Source organism: Zootoca vivipara, chromosome 8 (genome assembly GCF_963506605.1).
Source record: "Zootoca vivipara chromosome 8, rZooViv1.1, whole genome shotgun sequence".
NCBI classification, from domain to species: domain Eukaryota; kingdom Metazoa; phylum Chordata; class Lepidosauria; order Squamata; family Lacertidae; genus Zootoca; species Zootoca vivipara.
The window spans coordinates 14,454,334-14,474,426 of NC_083283.1; the positions used below are offsets into that span (position 1 = coordinate 14,454,334).

Below are 20,093 nucleotides of genomic sequence, written 5' to 3' on the forward strand. Positions count from 1 at the left end.
TTTGGCCTCCACTTTCCCATTGCATGATCTCCTCAATCTTCTGGTTAAAGCATAAACCCCCATTTTGTATGCTATTGTTGACATTCGTTTAGCAGAGAAGAGAAGAAATGCCATGGTGCATTTGCAGCGGCACAACCGGATACCTTCATCTGCCCCAGCTGCAATAAAACTTGTCACTCCAATATCGGACTCTACAGCCATAGTAGGTGCTGTAACTCCCCAACAGTTTGACCCCGAATAGGACACACCTCCACTGTCTCTCAAGACAGACAGATGCCAACAATAAAACGAACAATTTCCAGAGAGTTTGCTGTGTTAGTCTTTAGCAACAAAAACAACAGAAGTGTCTTGTGGCACCTTAAAGACTGGCTGGCCTCCCACTCCTACTTGAATCACACACATATACACACAATATGCTGCACATTTAAGCTTAAATAAGAATAAATTATATGTAAAGGGTCATTCTTCAACAGATATTGCATTTATTTGGAATGCTGTCAAATTGATCTTTATTTTAATTTCAGTATTGGTTTTATTAGAATCACTGAAATATATTTCTTGTAGTTTTTGTGGTTCCAATAAGACAAATATTTACATATTCAAGGTAAACCAAATTTCAAATGGACAGCATTCCAAATACATGCATCTGTCAAAGAATGAGCCTCGTTGTTCTGATAATTGAACAAACCGCATTTTCTTAAGCATATTGTTGTCTTTCTTTAACTCTGAAGTAGCTAGCCAGTTTTGCTATAATGGGACGCTCAAGGATTTTATTTTCCTCCTCTGAAACGGTAGGAATATCAGAACACTTCCCAATAATTTGATGTAACAGTCATTACTGGATGTTCCTGTAAGCGCAACTCATTCCTTAAGCTGCATAGGGATGGTTTTAGAATGTTTTTAACAAAAAGAGAGAGCTCAAATAGAGCAGGTGATACAAGCTCAGCCTGTTAAATGTAAAAACGATGTCTTCCTTCATTCTCTTTCGCTGCTATAGCTTTGTGAAGTCACTAATCAATGCCAGAAGGTACAATGGCTCTCTTTTAAGACTCAATAGTTAAGATGCGCCGCGCAACTCCTTTGCATCCACCTGTACACATTTTCTGCAGCGTTTAACTGCACAGCGGGAATATTTCTTCCAATTCAGCACAGCGCTAGACCCGGGTCAAGAAGAATCACCTCACTCACAGCCCACAAAAGTTGCTGAGCAGAGAAGGTGTGAAATTCTAAACTTCCCCTCGAAGAACAAAAATGCTGCAGGCTGCCAAAATGACTTTGTTTAAAGAATGTGCTCCGGGTTCATTACAGCTCTCAGAGCACAAACCTACACGTGTATCACCAGATCACAGGCGCCAATGAGCTCAATGGGTCTTGACTCCCGAGTACATGAGCAAAGGATTGCAACCGGGGGGGGGGGGGGGATCGTCAAAAGACAACCAAGGGAACCATGAAGTTTTCAGGGAGATATTTCTTTAAAAATACATATATATAATAAAAAAAATTCTTTCAGTAGCACCTTAAAGACCAACTAAGTTTTTATTTTGGTATGAGCTTTCGTGTGCATGCACACTTCTTCAGATACACTGAAATAGGAGTCCCCAGGCGCTTATGTGGAGAAGGAGTGGGGAGGGGGTGGGGAGGGGAGGGTGATATCTGAAGAAGTGTGCATGCACACGAAAGCTCATACCAAAATAAAAACTTAGTTGGTCTTTAAGGTGCTACTGAAAGAATTTTTTTATTTTACTTCGACCCATGCCAACACGGCTACCTACCTGTAACCGTATATATAATAAGATCACACTCTCATAGGCCCCTTACAAGGTATGGTCTGTAGCAACAGTTCCCAACTTAACCAAAATATATTAAGACTGAATTGATGTTGGCACGGTTAGTTGCCTTAAAACCTAAACTAACTAGTGGATGATACCGGTAAGCTCCCGGGCCTCATCTGGGTGGAGAATGAGGCTGAATATCTTACAGTGTCGTTGCAGAGGCAAGACACAGTCAGGTGATTTGGCACAATCTAAGCAAAGCTATTATAGCAAAAACCAGGCCAAGCTCCTAGGCTGGTATCCCAGTGTTTTGGGGTGTGTTTTTTTCCGTTTCATTTTTTTTGGACCGATGCTATCATATTCAAGCTTACAGGAAAGCTGAGGTCATGGCTTTCTGTTATAATTAAAGATTCAGAGATGCATTCAGGAGGCCAGCTTTATGAAATGTGTGCTTTTAAACTTAGAAAGCAGAGAGTACAGGCAAGCGGCAAAAGCACAAGAGTGATTCTCCAGACCTCCGCCTTGGACCCAGCGCTATTTGAAACGTTTCTATTATTTATACGGTAAATGTTCAGCATCACGTGACCCCAGAGCGGGCGACAATTCCATTCAAAATATAAAACAATTCTAACAGGAAAAAAGAGCAAGGAAAACACAGCACACCCACAAAAATCAACCACAAAATCTTCAGCTCCATCTTGCTAAAAAGTATCCCCTAAGATCCCAAACAACAACACGCATTTGTGGTATAAAAAGTTGCAGGATTTCAGCAAGACACACACTGAATGGACATGAAGCGATACGTCTGCCCCCAAAATTTTGCAAGCAGAGGACAGTGTCACATGCCCTGGAACTGTAAGGAGCCATAAATAAACTACCCTCCAACTATCCCAATTTTCCGGAGACAGTCCAGGAATTACGAAAGCCATCCCAGCTTCTGATTTGATCCAGGAATGTCTTGTGTGCTGACCTGCATCTGACCCAGCTCTCTGACACTGGTTGTTTTTTTTGGGGGGGGGGTACGCCTGACACTACAGAGCAGATTTAAGGGAGATGCAGAGGGCATTCGGGGCGGGGGGAGAGATAGGAAAGCCACACCGCCCCAGCGGAATGGGTTAGCTGAATACAGCCCTCTGTTGAGATAACCAGGAGGCCCATTTTGGCATGTGAAAATTGTGGCACAGCGCTGCTCTGACAGTGTTTAGCTTGGGACAGCAGTCACAAAATTAAAAGACGCCTGCTTCTTGGGAGAAAAGCAATGACATACCTAGACAGCAACTTAAAAAGCAGAAACATCACCTTGCCAACAAAGGTCTGTATGGTTAAAGCTATTGTTTTCCCAGTAATGATGTATGGAAGTGGGAGCTGGACCATAAAGAAGGTTATATTATGGTGCTGGAGGAGACACTTGAGAATCCCATGGACTACAAGAAGATCAAACCTATCCATTCTGAAGGAAATCAGCTCTGAGTGCTCACTGGAAGGACAGATCCTGAAGCTGAGGCTCCAATACTTTGGCCACCTCATGAGAAGAGAAGACTCCCTGGAAAAGACCCTGATGTTGAGAAAGATGGAGGATACAAGGAGAAAGGGATGACAGAGGACGAGATGGTTGGACAGTGTTCTCGAAGCTACCAACATGAGTTTGACCAAACTGCGGGAGGCAGTGGAAGACAGGAGTGCCTGGTGTGCTCTGGTCCATGGGGTCACGAAGAGTCGGACACGACTAAACGACTAAACAACAACAATGGGTGTCAACATTATAAATTCAATCATAGTATGTTTTGGTTAAGTCGAGCCATTGAAAAGCTGCTTCTTCGCTCAGTCGCTGGCAAGCTAACATAGTTTACCTCTCAGAATTACTAACTTTTATTTTTCTAAAAACAAAAACTTTGAATTGTTTGTGAGTATTAAAAATAACTTCTCATCAAGGAAGCATGTGCTTAGTGTCAGTAAACTGCTAGTGCAGGAATGAATTGTAAGCTATCTAAGTTGGCAGAAGCACAAAAAAGGACTTCAGAGAGCCTTTTCCTTCCTTTGCATCATCTTGATTTCATCCCGCCTCTTATCTGCAGTGGCACGACAAATTGATGGTGCTTTTTGGATAGGAAAAATGCTAATGAGGAGCTCATTTGCAGATAGGAACCAGAGGGAAGAGAAAGGGGAGAGAGCCTCCTTTTACGACAATTTCCACTGCTTTATTAAAACATAAATTATAGTCTTTTTTTTTACTCCATTCAGTTTAAAGACTAGCATTCTGGGGGCGTAGGAAGGATCAGAGGGTGTGCAGTACCTAAATAATCTGGAACAACATTATATAGGAAAAGGTGGGATACAAACGATACAATCAAACAGAGATCAACGAACACCTCTGCTAAATGCATTCCCACCAGAGCAATTAACCATCTGGGTGAAATTTCATCCCCTTTTGAACAGAACAGTTCTGCTAAGAGCCCTAACGCCTCCCCAACTTCAACTTTAGCTGGCTTCTCCCAAATCCTTTTCACCACCTTGCCTTGAGAGTTACCGCTTCTCAGGCTGAGTGACTGCTCAAAACATGCATATCCAGGCAAATGAACATCTCCTAGCTATTTCGACATTATTTATGGCTTGTTTCTCTCCCCCTGCCTCCACCCGAAGGACATTGGGATCCAAATTCTCAAACAGCCTAAATAAAATTTTAGGCAGGAGACTCACTGAGATCATATCTAGTTTTAACAGCAAGGAAGAATCCAGCATGGGGGATGTGAAGCTAGCAGCCTGGTTCTGTCCTTTTGCTAGGGTAACACAGTACTTATACTGGGGCTGCCATGCCCGGAATTTTCCGGACATAGTCAGGATGCTGCAATTGGAAGCAGTGGCCGGGTACCTAAAAATGTCCAGGAAAATCCAGACATATGGCAACCCCTGTCAGCAGCGTCATTTATGGCGATTTCCCTTTAAAATATCTTCTCAAAAACTTCATTTTGGTTTGCCTATTTGCCAATAAAACTCAACATTTCTGTCCGAATTTTGTCTGTTTGAAATATAGCAACCCTAAGTTCGAAAGCACGTCAAAGTGCAAGTAGACAAATAGGAACTGCTACAGCGGGAAGGTAAACAGCGTTTCCATGTGCTGCTCTGGTTTGCCAGAAGCGGCTTTGTTATGCTGGCCACATGACCTGGAAGCTATTCTCTGGCTCCCTCGGCCAATAATGCGAGATGAGCGCGCAACCCCAGAGTCGGCTACGACTGGACCTAATGGTCAGGGGTCCCTTTACCTTTTAAACTTATACACAGTCCCCTGTCCATTGGGGCACTTAACCCAAGCTTGGAGGAAGCCACTTCTCGATGGGTCATGTCACCAGTGGCTGTCTTGCATGCACAGATAATGCAACTTTATGGACAGGGCTAACCACAAAGGAGAATACTGGAAGCTGGGGTAATCCAATGAATATGAATGTTGAAAGATTCAGGAGAGATTCAGTTCCATCACCTTTGATGGCTATAAAAATCAGGGCAGATCAGGCTTTTCGTGGCTACTAGCTACAATAGCTGTGTTCTGCCTCCACCTCACAGAATCATAGAGTTGGAAGGTACCACAAGGGTCATCTAGCCCACCCCCTGCAGCACAGGAATCTTTTGCCGAATGTGAGGCTCGAACCCACGACCCTGAGATTAAGAGTCTCGTGCCCTACCGGCTGAGCTACCTCATTGGAGGCCAGGAGGCCAGTTGCTAGGAATCACAAGTGGGGAGAATGTTGTCTAGTCCTGCTTAACTGGCTTCCCATAATCTTCTGGTTGGCCACAGGGAGAATTCAGTGCTGGACTAGATGGGCTTTTGGTGTGACTCATCGGACTCTTCTTAACATTCAAGAGGAAATAATGTCCCCCACAACACAAAACTAACTTTTGTGATTGCCTGCCAGAAGAGGAAGCAATGGCTGCTAAGTGACTCTGGTTGTACCAAGGTGGATTAGGCAAATTCACAGATCTGTAAATTAAGTTTTGATAGGGACTCTTAATATTCTGAGGGGTGTTGTCTTCAAGCTCTGCTTGTGGGCTTTCCAGAGGCATCTGGCTAGCCTCCCTGACAGTATAATTGTTATTGTTATTGTTATTTATACCCCACCCATCTGGCTAGGTTTCCCCAGCTACTCTGGGCAGCTTACAGAACATAAATTGTAAAACATCAGACATTAAAAAAATTCCTGATACAGGGTTGCCTTCAGATGTCTACTAAAAGTCAGATAGTTGCTTATTTCCTTGACATCTGATGAGAAGGTTTTCCACAGGGTGGGTGCTACTACTGATAAGGCCCTCTGCCCTGTAACCTCACTTCTCACAGGGAGGGAACCATCAGAAGGCCCTCAGAGCTGGACCTCAGTGTCTGGGTTGGACAATGGGGATGGAGATGCATCTGAGGGTGCTGGACTAGGTGAACCCTTGATCTGATCCACCAGGGCTCTCCTTATGTTCTTAATGGCACAATCAACTGGGAGGTTCTGTGCAAGTCCCACCAAAATGAACTGAAACTGTGCAACAAGCTCAAGGGTGCTTATTTCCACGGGGCATTTGCAAGACTACTCTGACATAAGCAGTTTTTAGCCAAAGGTCAGCTTTCTGAACTATGCAATGTAGTTGGCCCTACTTCTGCGTTGGCCCGGGACCAGTTTTTGACATTAGAAAGCGTGGCCATTAATGCTGGTGAAGATGTTCATATATCTCAATTCCAAGCAAGTCCTGCCAAAAAGTCTCTTTTGCTTTGACAGCTGTTTTAGCAACAAAAATAATGAGAATGAGAGAACTTTGATCCCATTCCTCCTCCTCCTCCTCCTCCTCCTCCTCCTCCTCCTCCTCCTCCTCCTCCTTCTTCTTCTTCTTCTTCTTCTTCTTCTTCTCACAAACTATTGTGCCTTTGCAGAATTCCCTGGCAGGTTCCCTGCAAGCTACAGACAAGGCTATAAAGTTGCTGTTGCGTGTTTGCGAATGATCACTACAATCCAAAACATCGTTTGCCCTCCTTTATCTTGTACATCTCCCTAATCCTTGCATTAAGTTCTCCACACTCCAAGACATTTGCTTAAGTGGCACAAATAATTATGCTTTTTCAGGCAGTTCCTTCAGCATCCCACAACTCTTTAGTCTACCCCCTTTAACAGTGAATCGGTCCCTTTCTTGTCTCCAACTTCCCCTTCCCCTCCTACCTCAACCCTCTTTTGCCTTGTACCACCGAACAATGTCTCTCTTTGTTCAGCTTTGCCATAGAAACCTAGGGCTGACAAGCTCGCCCTCCTAAATCTTTTCTCCTCTTACACTGAAGTAATTAGAATTATGGCCTCAGAGACTTTGGTTTTCTTTTCTTTCTTCTTCTTCTTTTAGGTGGGAGGCAGTTTCAGAGGTCACTTAAAGGTTTCCTCATACGAGCCCACAGCATGACTACTGAGCAAGATGTTTGACACACAGAAATGACCAAAGAGCTGCCCTTACAGCATGCAAAATAGCTTCCATGCACAGGGAATATAACACGCAATGCAACCCCCATATTGTGCACTCGAAGTCACTTAGGCTGTAAGTTGTATTTGTTCCCAAAAGACTCACGGTGCAATCCTTTGCATGTCTACTCAAAAATATGTACCACTGGGTGATTTTTTTTCAACCACACTTTACAGAAAGGAGACCCAATGAAAATAATGAACACGACTAAGTTGGGTCCAATGATATCAACAGGTCTGAGTAAAACATAGTTGAATACCAGTCACTGAGTTTAACGGGGCTTGTTCCCAGGAAAGTGTGCATAGGATAGCAAAACTATAGAAGAAACCTATGCCTGTTTACTCAAAAGTAAGTCCAAGCCTCTGTCGGAATGGTTAAGAATTTTGGACCAGGTTCCAGACTGTTTCTCGATGCATTGTAACACTCTAAACTTACACTCAGGGCTGTGTGTGTATGCAGGATTTAAGCCTTCAACTAGTTAAGTGTCAGGAGGCTTAAACTCCCTGAGGTTATTGCCACCTCCACACACACAAACACACCCACCCTTGTTTCTGTGCCCTCTGTACTGCTGCCCCTTTAAGTTATTTTTGGCACATTACAGAGCAAACAACTAAAGCAAAACCACCACAAAGAGCTTATTAGGAGGGAGGTGAGAGTTAAAGGTAACAATGGATGGACATGAAGACTCAGGACCAATTTAAAAAAACCAACCCTCGCAATGCATAAATTATGGAACTCACTCCCACAAGAGGCAATGGGGACCACCAATTTGGATGGCTTTAAAAGAGGATTGGGCAAATTTGTGAAGGACAAGGCTATTGACAGGTTCACGCCATGATTATGTTCTGCCTCCACTGTTGAAGGACTACCTCTGAATACTGTATTTTCATTGCTTCTTTTATTTCTTACCTTGCATTTTTATTGTACTGCAATTTTGAATTGGGTGAAAAATAGCTATACCCGAAATACCTTCTTTCCCTGTCAAAATCCGTTCCTTCCACAAAGCGTTTTTTGGGATAGCACAGATTAATTGATTCTGTCTTCAAGTTACTTCAAGTTACTTCCCCCTTGCCATGCCCACACTTCCTCATTCTGGGGAAATGGTGGAAATCATTCACCATATAAGATCCATCATTCACAAATGGGGCTGCAATAATTTCAGGAGGCATATTAAAGGGAACACACACAGACTCCAACTTCCCTTAACTATCAATGGGAAGTAGTCAGCTGAAACTGCTCAGTTATAAAATCCCACCTGCTGTAAAGTTTGGAAAACAAGCTCCTTCCTGTTCAGTCTCAGTGCTACTGACTGGTGTCCAACTTTTATTTGTAGTTACTAAAATAACAAAATGAAACTAGGCCGTAAAAATTATGCAATTATATGGGAAAGACAGCACCAGCGAAGGAAAAATACAGTTCACTGGCTTTCCACTTCAACAATTTCCACAGGAAGAGCAGTGTTAGTCTGTTGCTGCAGGAAAAAACAGAAGAGTCTTTTGGAGCACCCCTCCTATGGGGCAAGGGGGAAAACCCTATTGCTTAAGTGACATCCTTGCACAGGGCCTTCTTGGTTGCTGCTCCCAGGCTTTGGAACTCACACCCTAGAAAAACTAAACTGGCTCCCTCATCATTGACCTTCCACTGGCAGATGAAGAACTTTCTTATTCCAACTGGCTCTGGGGAACTGACTGCTTTTAATGAAAGAGTTGGTGCTGTGCTGCTTTTATGGTAATTATCTGTATGCTTTTAACAGATTTTTATATATGTCTTTTTAAAAAAATTCTATCAATGTTTAATTGTTTTTTATATATTGTTTTTCTGTGTTTTTACCGGTTCATGTTTTTATCTGTAAGACATCTTCAGTCCCATCAGGGATAAAGGTGGGGTATAAATTTATTGGCATTTATTTATCTATTGGTATCCATTTGTCTCGAGAGATAATGGAGTGTGCCTCTGAAGTCAAACTGCTGCATTAGCAGCACTGAAGTGACCTCTTCAGTACACAAGCCTGGGCAGTGTGTCTGGAGGTCCTGGGCTGCCCAGAGGACAAGACTCACTGATGTGGTCCAAAGGAAAACAGAGCAATATGTTTGGCACCAGCTTGGCTGCAGGAGTTGCTGGACGGAGCCTTATGAGGCACCATCCAACCATTTTAGGGACTCCACTCCAGATTTGTGTAGGGTTTACTCCTTAGCCCTTTCTTCTCCTGAAGATATCCTGCAAGGCAGCAGAGCTTTGGGATTAAGAATTTCCCCTATCATACCTGGGCTACCGTACCTCCCCAGGTGGATGAACCCCATCTGCCCCTCACTTCCCTCTAGTTACAGCACATGCAGAAACTGCCTTCAGAGGGTCTACTCTAAGTACGACTTAGTTGAATGCAACCCCTAGGCTGCAATCCTAACACTACTTTCCTCAAACTAAAAAGGTAAAGGACCCCTGACAGTTAAGTCCAGTCACAGACGACTCTGGGGTTGCGGCGCTCATCTTGCTTTACAGGTCAAGGGAGCTGGCATTTGTCCACAGACTGTTTTTCCAGGTCATGTGGCCAGCATGACTAAGCCCCTTCTGGCACAACGGAACACTGAAACCAGAGCAGCACACGGAAACGCCATTTACTTCCCGCCGGAGCGGTACCTATTTATCTACTTGCACTGGCGTGCTTTCCAACTGCTAGGTGGGCAGGAGCTGGGACTGAGCAACGGGAGCTCACCCCGTAGCAGGGATTCAAACTGCCGACCTTCTGATCAGCAAGCCCAAGAGGCTCAGTGGTTTAGACCACAGTGCCAAGTCCCACTAAATTCAATTTGACTTACTTCTGAGTAAACATGGTTAAGATTATACACACACCCATTCACCCAATGCTATGGAAAAAGGAAGGTTTGATAGGCTGTTATCAAGCAAATTGACCCCATTTTCATAAATGCTTTATACAGAATTATACTAGGCATGAAATACTGTTTCTGAAAGGCCAGTTCCCAAAAAGAAACTCTTATTATTGCTGCTCAGAGATTAATTAATTTCGGAAAAATTCAGCATGGTGTGGTGTTTCTTTTTAATCACACTTAATGCTATCCAGGAACTAAAAACTATTTATATCTCTCCCACTTTACTTGTACCCTCTGATTTCAGACATAAGTTTATTGTGTTTGGTACCCTTCATGCAAGCTCCAGTTTTATAAACCTCGATGTTCACAACTCACCTCTTTCACCAGGTCTTCCAGGCTGGCCAGGACTGCCTGGAAATCCTGGCCTTCCCGAAGATCCTTGTTCTCCTTGAGGTCCCGGTAACCCTTGCCTTCCTGGTTCACCGGGGGGTCCAGGGACAGTTCGTGTTGAGACAGACTGGCTTGGAATCTGGTTTAAGATGGAGTTATACCTGGCCAGGTGACCTGCAAAGAAAGGCAGATCCTAAAAACTTGCCCTTCAACAACTGGTCCCAATGAAGCTTTATTTTGACAGTAATGGAAAGTGGGCCACCATACTTGGGCTGGTGGGTTGTTTGATCACAACTTCCACAACTGCGTTTTAGAATTGTAACATGGAAATTCTTTTTACCCACCTTGGATAAGCTGTTCACATACTTGACGGGCTACTGCACGTACCATGGCTTGGGACTGGAGGTCTCCCTGTGTGATAAGAACATTGTAATCACATGTTAACACCTGCCAGCTCCCTGAGATGACCTTTAGAAGTCCCTTCCAAGTCTACAATTCTATGATTGCAAATTAACGGTTAACTGAGCCTTTGTCCTGATTTGTTTGCACAGTTTGCCATGGTAACCTTTGGCTTTCAACAGTACAGTACAATACTATGCAATGTCCACTTAGAAGTAAGTCCCACCGAGCTTCTCAGGGCATACCTCCAGCTCCATGGATGAAAGGTGAGCTGTAAATATAGTAGGCAAACAAATAGCTATTTTAAAGAATTAAAAACTGCAGTAATTCATAAGCCTGCTGTGCTCTCTGTACAGTTCTGTATTTACAATGCACTTACACGTTCACCCCTCTCGCCTTTTGGTCCAGGAAGTCCCTGCGGGGTAACAAAAAAGAATAAAAATTAATTTGTGTGCATGCCCTTTCTTCTGCTTCTGTGATTAATAGGTGTTTTTTGTAAATGTATTGACCGCAGGTCAGTGGGCCCGAGCCATATTATAGGAGCAATTCTGACAATGGGATTGAATCATATCTCACTGCACATTCCATACACAGCTTCAAAGTTTGGCAGGTGAAGTGCTAGTATGGTATCATTGTGAGAATCTGGAGTGTGTCCATGCAGATGTTTAGTTCCCTTGATCAAGGAAGGGTGTTTTCCCCCAGCCTGAGGGCCACATTCCTTTCTAGGTGACATTCTAGGGGCCAGATCTACTGGGAAGAGTTGCTGTGCTCATAAGGCCTGGCACCACTGAGCAGCTCCTGTTTCTTCTAATAAAGAGTTAACTTCACTTACTCCGTGTGATTTATAGCTGACCTGCTCCTGACACCAGCTAGGCCCTGGAGGGAAGTTGTATACGCACTGTTGTGAATCCTAAGGTAGAGCTTATCCTGTGTACTGAACTTGTGTGGTAAATATCTCAAAAAGGATGGCCATAGCGATACGTTCAGTAAAGTGTTCTACTACTTACAGGTGCTCCAGAATCGCCTTGTGGCCCCATATTGCCGGTGACTCCTGGCACACCTGGCGCACCAGGTATTCCCTGCACAGAGAGAACAAGACAACACATCCATATACCAATTGAACCATACAGTCCCATACAGATAAAGTTCATACCTGCCAAGGGCCCTTGGGGGGGGGGACAGGACACATCTTCTTCTTTTTTGCTGCCATTTGGGGTGTTGTGATCTCACATGCTCTCAGGCTGTGCTTTTGCCCTGAAAAAAGTGCTTTGGGGGGTGGGTCATGGTCCTGCGTGGTGCAAAAAAATGCACATTTTGGAATGCCACGCAAGATCTCCCCCCACCTGCACTTTGTTTGGCATGGGTCACACCCAGAAGCACGTTGCACCCCAATTTTCAGTCTCCCAAAGTTGGATGGCATTAAAGTTGTGTTCCATTTAAGTTTCCTAGTTGGCATTTTCTCACCCCGGAACTAAGGATGCACTCAATGCGTCTTGCCTAACCACCTCTGCAGAAGATGGTGAGATGCAGCCTAAATTTAAGATTGTCACAAGCTGGACCATCAAGAGGACTACCCCAAATTAGTTTATTCATGGAGGCTTCCCTATATCCTCACAACACCAAATACCTGTATTTTCTGGTGTTTAGCTAGCACATACAATACTGTAGATACCTTTACATAGTTATTTTTTTAAAATTAGATTTTTATTAACTTTCTTTTCTGTCATTACAAACATCTCATATCAATAACATACATATTTCACATCTTCACCCCTTCCCTCCCGGCTTCCCTCAGCTTCCATTTCTGGTTTGTTACCCCCTTATTGCATACTGCTGTTTCTTACTTTACATAATAAACATGTATTTCCTACCATATCAAATACTCAATCCACGTTACCTAGAATTTGGTGTATTTTTACTTACCACAGGCCCTGGTGGCCCTTGAGGGCCAGTGGGTCCGTCTTTGCCTGGCAGGCCCTAGATCAGAGGCAAGTACATAAATTAGAGTATTGCTTTTTATCCTGCATAAGACGCAGGGCCAATTTCCCCATAGACTAGAACAGTATTGATCACTAAGACAAGGAAGGCCACAATCCCAGGCTCCACAGAACTCTTGATGTTCTCTACAGGATGTTCAGGACAAGCACAAAACCAATCCATTCACACGACCAGTTTTTTAAGCATTAAGCCTGATTCGTTTCTGCAAAGTTTTCGGGGCGGTTAGATGATGCTGGCTTTTACTGAGCGCTCGTTCTGATCAGTTTGCAGGGAGGTTATATATGATGTTGTGTCAAACAATTGTTTATCCCGCCCTTTGCCCATTGCTTTCGTTGTCACCAAAAGTCTGTGGGGTTTTTTTTGGGGGGGGGGAAGCAGGTTTGTGGTGCAATCAACTTGAATTGTGCGACCTGGTATTGTGCTAGTATTTGATGGAATCCTGCTTGAAAATAGCAACTGTCTGGAAGTCCCTAATGTCCAAGAAAACTCCAAAAGAACTAGGGATTTGCACATCAACACACAACACTGATGTGAGCTGGGCAGCCACTGTTCAGAGGCAACAAAGTAAGTTAGGAATCTGTTTGTCCTCTTACCTGTTGGTGCTTCCGAACCACAGTGCCACCTCCAGTTCTTTGAAGACTGGGGTGAATTAACTTTTCTGTCAATTCTTCTTCGAATGATAGTGAAAAGATATGCCTCTACCTGAGTTTCTTTCTAGCTTTTGTTTGAAAATCATACCACATGATACGTTTTCAGGTTTTGCTGCTATCTCTTGTTTAGCTGCTAAATAATATATCCGTGCAAACCTTCTGGGCATATTTACCTTGGCACTGTTTCTGTATCTTTTGGCCGTTGTGGAATTTCCTCCTACTGTATTTTGTTAGGTGTGAAAATGGGTCTTTTATAAATTAAGTCAAGCAGCAGTCTGTTTGAAGTTGGGGGAGCAGCACTGCTTCTGCAGTCCCTCCAACAAGAGATACAAGCCAGCATTTAGAAACTTTCAGGAGTTGCTACAAAATGTTGTTTCCTGGATTATCAAATGGCAGGTATAAATCTTAAACCAGAAATGCAGACTGCAGAGAAGGAAGGGAAATGTGTTTCTATTGGGCGACTGCACCACTGTGTTAGATCTGTAAGTGAGTGGGAAATATGGGACTTTTCAGATCATAGAATCATAGAGTTGGAAGAGACCACAAGGGCCATCCAGTCCAACCCCCTGCCAAGCAGGAAACACCACCAAAGCACTCATGACAGATGGCTGTCAAGCCTCTGCTTGAAGACCTCCAAAGAAGGAGACTCCACCACACTCCTTGACAGCAAATTCCACTGTCAAACAGCTCTTACTGTCAGGACGTTCTTCCTAATGTTTAGGTGGAATCTTCTTTCTTGTAGCTTGAATCCATTGCTCCGTGTCCGCTTCTCTGGAGCAGCAGAAAACAACCTTTCACCTTCCTCTATATGACATCCTTTTATATATTTGAACATGGCTATCATATCACCCCTTAACCTTCTCTTCTCCAGGCTGAATATACCCAGCTCCCTAAGCCGTTCCTCATAAGGCATTGTTTCCAGGCCTTTGACCATTTTGGTTGCCCTCCTCTGGACACGTTCCAGCTTGTCAGTATCCTTCTTGAACTGTGGTGCCCAGAACTGGACACAGTATTCCAGGTGAGATCTGACCAGAGCGGAATACAGTGGTACTATTACTTCCCTTGATGATGATGATAATAATAATAATAATAATAATAATAATAATATATTATTTATATCCCGCCCATCTGGCCGGGTTCCCCCAGCCACTCTGGGCAGCTTCCAACAAAACATTAAAATACAGAAATCAAACATTAAAAGCTTCCCTAAACAGGGCTGCCTTGAGAGGCGTTCTAAAGGTCTGGTAATTGATCTAGATGCTATACTGCTATTGATGCAGCCCAGAATTGCATTGGCTTTTTTAGCTGCTGCATCACACTGTTGATGTTAGAAAATAAAAGAAATTCAAGTCTTTCCCCTTAATGCTATACTTGCATTAGCCTCAAACCAGCTGTAGCAGAACAATACTTCATTCCCATTTATGATTTTTTTGCGGGGTGTTAGATTCTAAGATCAAAATTGGACCGTAAGCAGCAAAATGGGGATTCCCACTCCTTTATTTGCTGGCAACCCTGCCTGTGCAGATGGAAGGAAATCTGCAGGGAAGAAGACATTGGAAGATATTCTTAACCCCTTCCTACCCATCGGTTTCCACCAGGTTTGTTTTCTTCCAGCCAGACCTCTTTCCTGGCTCAGACTCTTTCAACATGTCCATTAGAATGCATTCAGATCTATTGGATTTTGCACTCTGACCTCTGGTATGTCTCCCATTTGTGCGGAGAAGAGAGTGTTCCTTTCTATTTCTTTCGCCAGTGATGCGATCTATTTGGATACCGTTCCTTGAAGCAAGCAGTAGCCTTCAGCTTTTTCAGACCTGGGATCCAACCAAATCTGCAACAAGGCCCACTTTGACTTTTTTTAAAAAAAATGTTTTGGTTGGCCTGCCAGCCTCCATCTGTGTTTCCCCTACCCTCTCCTTTGTAGTCCATCTTTTTCTTTAAATAAACGCAAATGGTGGTTGCAAATGCCGGGAGTCCCAGCCAACGAGTTGGAGCAACAAAGGAGATGAAAAGTTCTAGTGTGGGCTTCAGGACCGTATCAGCTGCCACTCGGCGTGGCTGGGTTGACACAGTATTTCTGGTAAAAGACCCAAATCCAGGCGTAGGAACTCGCTCATTGCTGTTCTTGGAGCAAGGCACAGAAATTCCTGACTAAACGAAACTAGCGTGGGGCGACTGCAGCCAAGTCAATCTTGGACAGCATCTGCTGTCCAGAATCGCACACACAAACACAGGCACACACACCCCTCATTCATAGCAGCGGGATTGTCTGCTGAGCTGACAGACTAAAGCAAGCCCTCGCTTTGCAGTGCCTGGATGCAGCGAAAGGCCCGCTACAATAAATGCACATGGCAAGAAAGGGATTAAGCAAAGAGAGGCTTAGGGAATAGATCTATATTACCACCTTTCTCATAAGTAACAGATGCCAGAATTCCCTTTGCTTATCCTTCATGGTTTTAAAGCTTAATTCCAGAGGAGGTTCAGCAGGGCATATATAAATTGAGAGGTCTGAGGACTGCAGAGGGGTTTTTTGTGATGCTGAAATGAAGGGAGCAGAGAAAGAGCAAGAAAGAATTGCAGGAGCCCAAGATCTGTTTCTAGATGTAGTCTAAGAGCTGATCAATTTGAACAGCCCTGCAGTCCTGCTCTTTTAAAAAAATCTCGTGAAATTGGTACCATTGGTTTAAACAGACCTTCTTTCCATATTTCTCTGCTTAGAACAGGCATCCCCAAACTTCAGCCCTCCAGATGTTTTGGACTACAATTCCCATCTTCCTCAACCACTGGTCCTGTTAGCTAGGGATCATGGGAGTTGTAGGCCAAAACATCTGGAGGGCTGCAGTTTGGGGGGGCCTGGCTTAGAATAATTACCTTAATGTGAGTTTGGAATGTGGTCTTATTTAATCCTGTTGCCTGATATGGTTAAGCAAATTCAAGAGTCATACCTCTGAGTAGACCTACTGAAATCAAGGGACTTCTTAAAGGTAAAGGTAAAGGGACCCCTGACAATTAAGTCCAGTCATAAACGACTCTGGGGCTGCGGTGCTCATCTCGCTTTAAAGGCTGAGGGAGCCGGCATTTGTTCACTTCCTCAGACAGTTTTTCCGGGTCATGTGGCCAGCATGACTAAGCTGCTTCTGGAGAAACCAGAGCAGCGCATGGAAATGCCGTTTACCTTCCCGCTGGAGTGGTACCTATTTATCTACTTGCACTTTGACATGCTTTTGAACTGCTAGGTTGGCAGGAGCTGGGACCGGGCAACAGGAGCTCACCCTGTCGCTGGGATTCAAACCGCCAACCTTCTGATCGGCAAACCCAAGAGGCTCAGTGGTTTAACCCACAGTGCCACCCGTGTCCCTAAGGGACTTCTTAGTTGTGCCCATTGTTTTTGATGGGTCTGTTCTGACTTGATATTCCTCAGTGGATTGAATCTAATTAAGGACAAAACCCCTCTTAAGGGTTTCTTACTTTATTTTTAAAAAACCAAAAGTTTGGCTTTTACCATTTTGAAACAGTCTCGAAACAGCAATCCAATCTGCCCTCAGCTATATATTTTATTGTATGTGCAATCCATCATGAAATTGATCTGTTTATTTCTACAGGCTGGCTTGGGGAATGTGTTATAACTTCTTCCTTGTTGAATGTACTAATCAGAAAACTTGAAATTAAAAAGAAAGAAAGAAAAATAAATCAACAGAAAGCGATTCCTGGGGTTGGAGCATTATCTTAGAAAGGAATGCCCAGAGGAAGGAGAAGAAGCAAAACAGGAGTCACTTGTCCAGTCTTACCCTTTGGCCTTGGCTTCCATCTCGTCCTGGGGAGCCAGATGCTCCTGGAACCCCCTGCATGAAAGGTAACACATTTCAAAAGATACAACAACATTTACCCTCTGCTTGTCATTACAACAAGACAAACGGGGTCTCATGAACAGGCATTTCCAGCAGTTTGAGAGCTGGGAAGCAGAGTCATACCAACCTGTAGGCCAGGACGACCCATTTCCCCAATTTCTCCTTTTTCACCAGTTGTTCCCTGTTGATAAATGACCACAGAGTTAATCATACCGGTGGCACATTGTTTGTCCAGTTATCCCATTTCTTTCATCAAAGCAGAGGTACAAAACTGTGAGCTACAGATTTATTTCTGGGGAAGAAGAAGTCTAACCAAAGTTTTAGATTCTACTGATTTCACAAGTAAAGCGGGTTCTTAATTCTCCCACTGAAATCAATTGGAATTGACCTTTTCTGGATCAAAAACATGAATAAAAATGTGCTTCAAATGTGCTTTAAAGGTACAGTATAAGGGATAATTCTGTTCCTTTTTTTTTTTTTTGCTAATGATTTGGGGAGACTTTGAAAGACTCTTGAATCAGAGGGCACTAAACAGGATCCAAAATCTGCCTTCAACCAGTGCTTGAACTATGTAACAAAATTCACCTGGATCTTCCCGGTTTTTGTCAAATATTGCCCCCATAGGGCAGACCCCACCCCCGTCCTCTGGGAGCACCTAGTGATTCTAGCACTGCTTTGTTGCAGCTCAAGTATTGCACTGTTTTGCAAAACCCGGCAACTCTATCTGCTGTGGTGCAAATAAGTCCGAGCTGTCAACTGTTCAGAACCTACCGGAGGTCCTTGGATGGAGTGTCCACTTGGTCCTTGGGGGCCAGGAGGCCCCTGCGGACCAGGAGCTCCAATTTCACCACGAGGTCCATCTGGTCCCTGGAACGAAAAAGGTCATCATGTCATGATGTATTAGAGGAACAGCCATCTCATCTGACTAGAAAGCCTCCAGCTCCCTCCAAACTAAACTAAAGTGACACATTAATTAACTCCGCAAAGGCCTGGTTGGATAAAGCAAAATATTTATTGCATGTAGATCTGCTCCTAAACAAAAAAAATATTCCAAGGAATATGTAATTCCAATGAATGTAATTCTACATTCATAAAAATATTCTACATTCATAAATTCTACATTCATAATTCCCCCCCCCAATGAATGCACTTCTGAATTTTTCTGTAGAAATCCATGCAGTTATTAGAGACTCTTCCTCTCATTACCCTAACAGACAATGAAAGTTTCTGCAAATAGCATCTGTGGTTGAGGAAATGCAATGGAAAAGAGAACAGGTAGAAATCACAAGTCTCCCTTGCGCCAAGGGGGAAATATCTATGGACCCGGATTATACCTACAGAATATTCAAATCAATTTTTTTTACCATGCAATCACAAACCCATTAAAGATGAAGCAACAGAAGAAGCAACACGGCAAATTACCTTTGGGCCAAGGTCACCTCGGCTACCTTTTGGACCTCGGAGACCTGGACCACCCTGCAAAACACATTTAGAGTTAGAAGAAAACAAAGTTGCTGCACATAATTTCCTCAAAATAGGTGGGCTCCTATTCAGGTTAAAGCCATGCCTTCCTCCAGGAAATGCCATCCCATTCACTTCTTGTCTCGCCTTTCAGTTGACCCTCAGCATCCTATGGCTACCGAATCTTCACTATCCTCAACAGCCTCTCCTGCTTTTAGGAATTGTTGCCTTTCAGCAAATGTGCAGGCTCCCCAGTGAATGCTGTCACTTCTCTCTTGTTTCTTAGTGTCCATGTTTTGACTCTAGTCCTGGCGGCACTCAGCACCCAAGTTCATTTTGAGGGAGAGTGATGATATCCCACAATCCCCAATACCTCAATTCTTCCTTTTTAAAGAAAAGTACATATTATTTTCCTCCCTAAATTATTAACGAAAGCCGTGCTTCAATATTTGATAAAATGCTTCAAAAGAGGAGACTAGGAAGTCTACTAAAAGCAGGTTATCTCCTCACATCAAGTTACGGTGCTGTTCTACAGCAGAGAACAGCAACACATGAAGGTCAAACAGAGATGGGGGGTTCAGTTCCCAATTTTCATGCAAATATCTCTAAGTCACACTTCTTGAAATAGTGCACGAACTGAATTGCAGCTCTCCTTTTTATTTTCCTGAATTTTGCAATTGAGTCGTCTGACTGACTTGTACACAAGTTGTATATTTGTATAATTGGATTCAAACTCACTGGATGAAGTCCAGTGCTTTAGAATATCTCTCTCCCTCCCGTTTCCCAGCGTTCTCTCTCTCTCTCTCTCTCTCTCTCTCTCTCTCTCTCTCTCTCTCTCTGCAACCAGCTCTCAACATTCTGTCAAACCTAAACATGACCGATAGCCAGAATTCAGAATGGGCCTTTACAAATGGAGGCTGGATTGCTAAACTATAAGGGACACGGGGCAAGTTTTGTTTGCTTCTGAGGAAAAGTAAACCACAAGGAACAGGGTGAGCGAGACCTGCAGGTATTGGGCGGTATACAAAATTAATAAATAATAACAAGAACAACAGAATTTTCTGGGATCAGTACACTGTATACAACAAAGGACACACCTTTGTGTAAAATTTCCACATCCTTTGTGAAATCTGTATCTTCTTTTGAATCCTCCATTCAGACAATGGAGGAGGGTTGCCTATGTTGTAACTGTATTTACTGCCCTGGACTCTTTTGAGGGGGAAAAGCAAGATAGAAATGATGACGACCTCATTGCTTGCTCCTTTCAGGTTT

General features: G+C 43.6%; 1 protein-coding gene across 4 annotated transcripts in view; it reads right to left on the reverse strand.

Moving 5' to 3' along the window:
- COL14A1 (collagen type XIV alpha 1 chain) overlaps positions 1-20,093 on the reverse strand; it is a 120,003-nt gene that overhangs the window by 5,865 nt on the left and 94,045 nt on the right. For all 4 annotated transcript variants that reach the window (XM_035126181.2, XM_035126180.2, XM_035126182.2 and 1 more), the window contains exons 37-45: positions 18,783-18,836; positions 18,132-18,227; positions 17,488-17,541; positions 17,301-17,354; positions 12,788-12,841; positions 11,872-11,943; positions 11,244-11,279; positions 10,810-10,876; positions 10,451-10,639 (exon numbers count right to left, since the gene is read on the reverse strand). In XM_035126181.2, the coding sequence (XP_034982072.2) occupies positions 10,451-10,639; positions 10,810-10,876; positions 11,244-11,279; positions 11,872-11,943; positions 12,788-12,841; positions 17,301-17,354; positions 17,488-17,541; positions 18,132-18,227; positions 18,783-18,836 (676 nt within the window). The remainder of the gene's footprint in view (positions 1-10,450; positions 10,640-10,809; positions 10,877-11,243; positions 11,280-11,871; positions 11,944-12,787; positions 12,842-17,300; positions 17,355-17,487; positions 17,542-18,131; positions 18,228-18,782; positions 18,837-20,093) is intronic.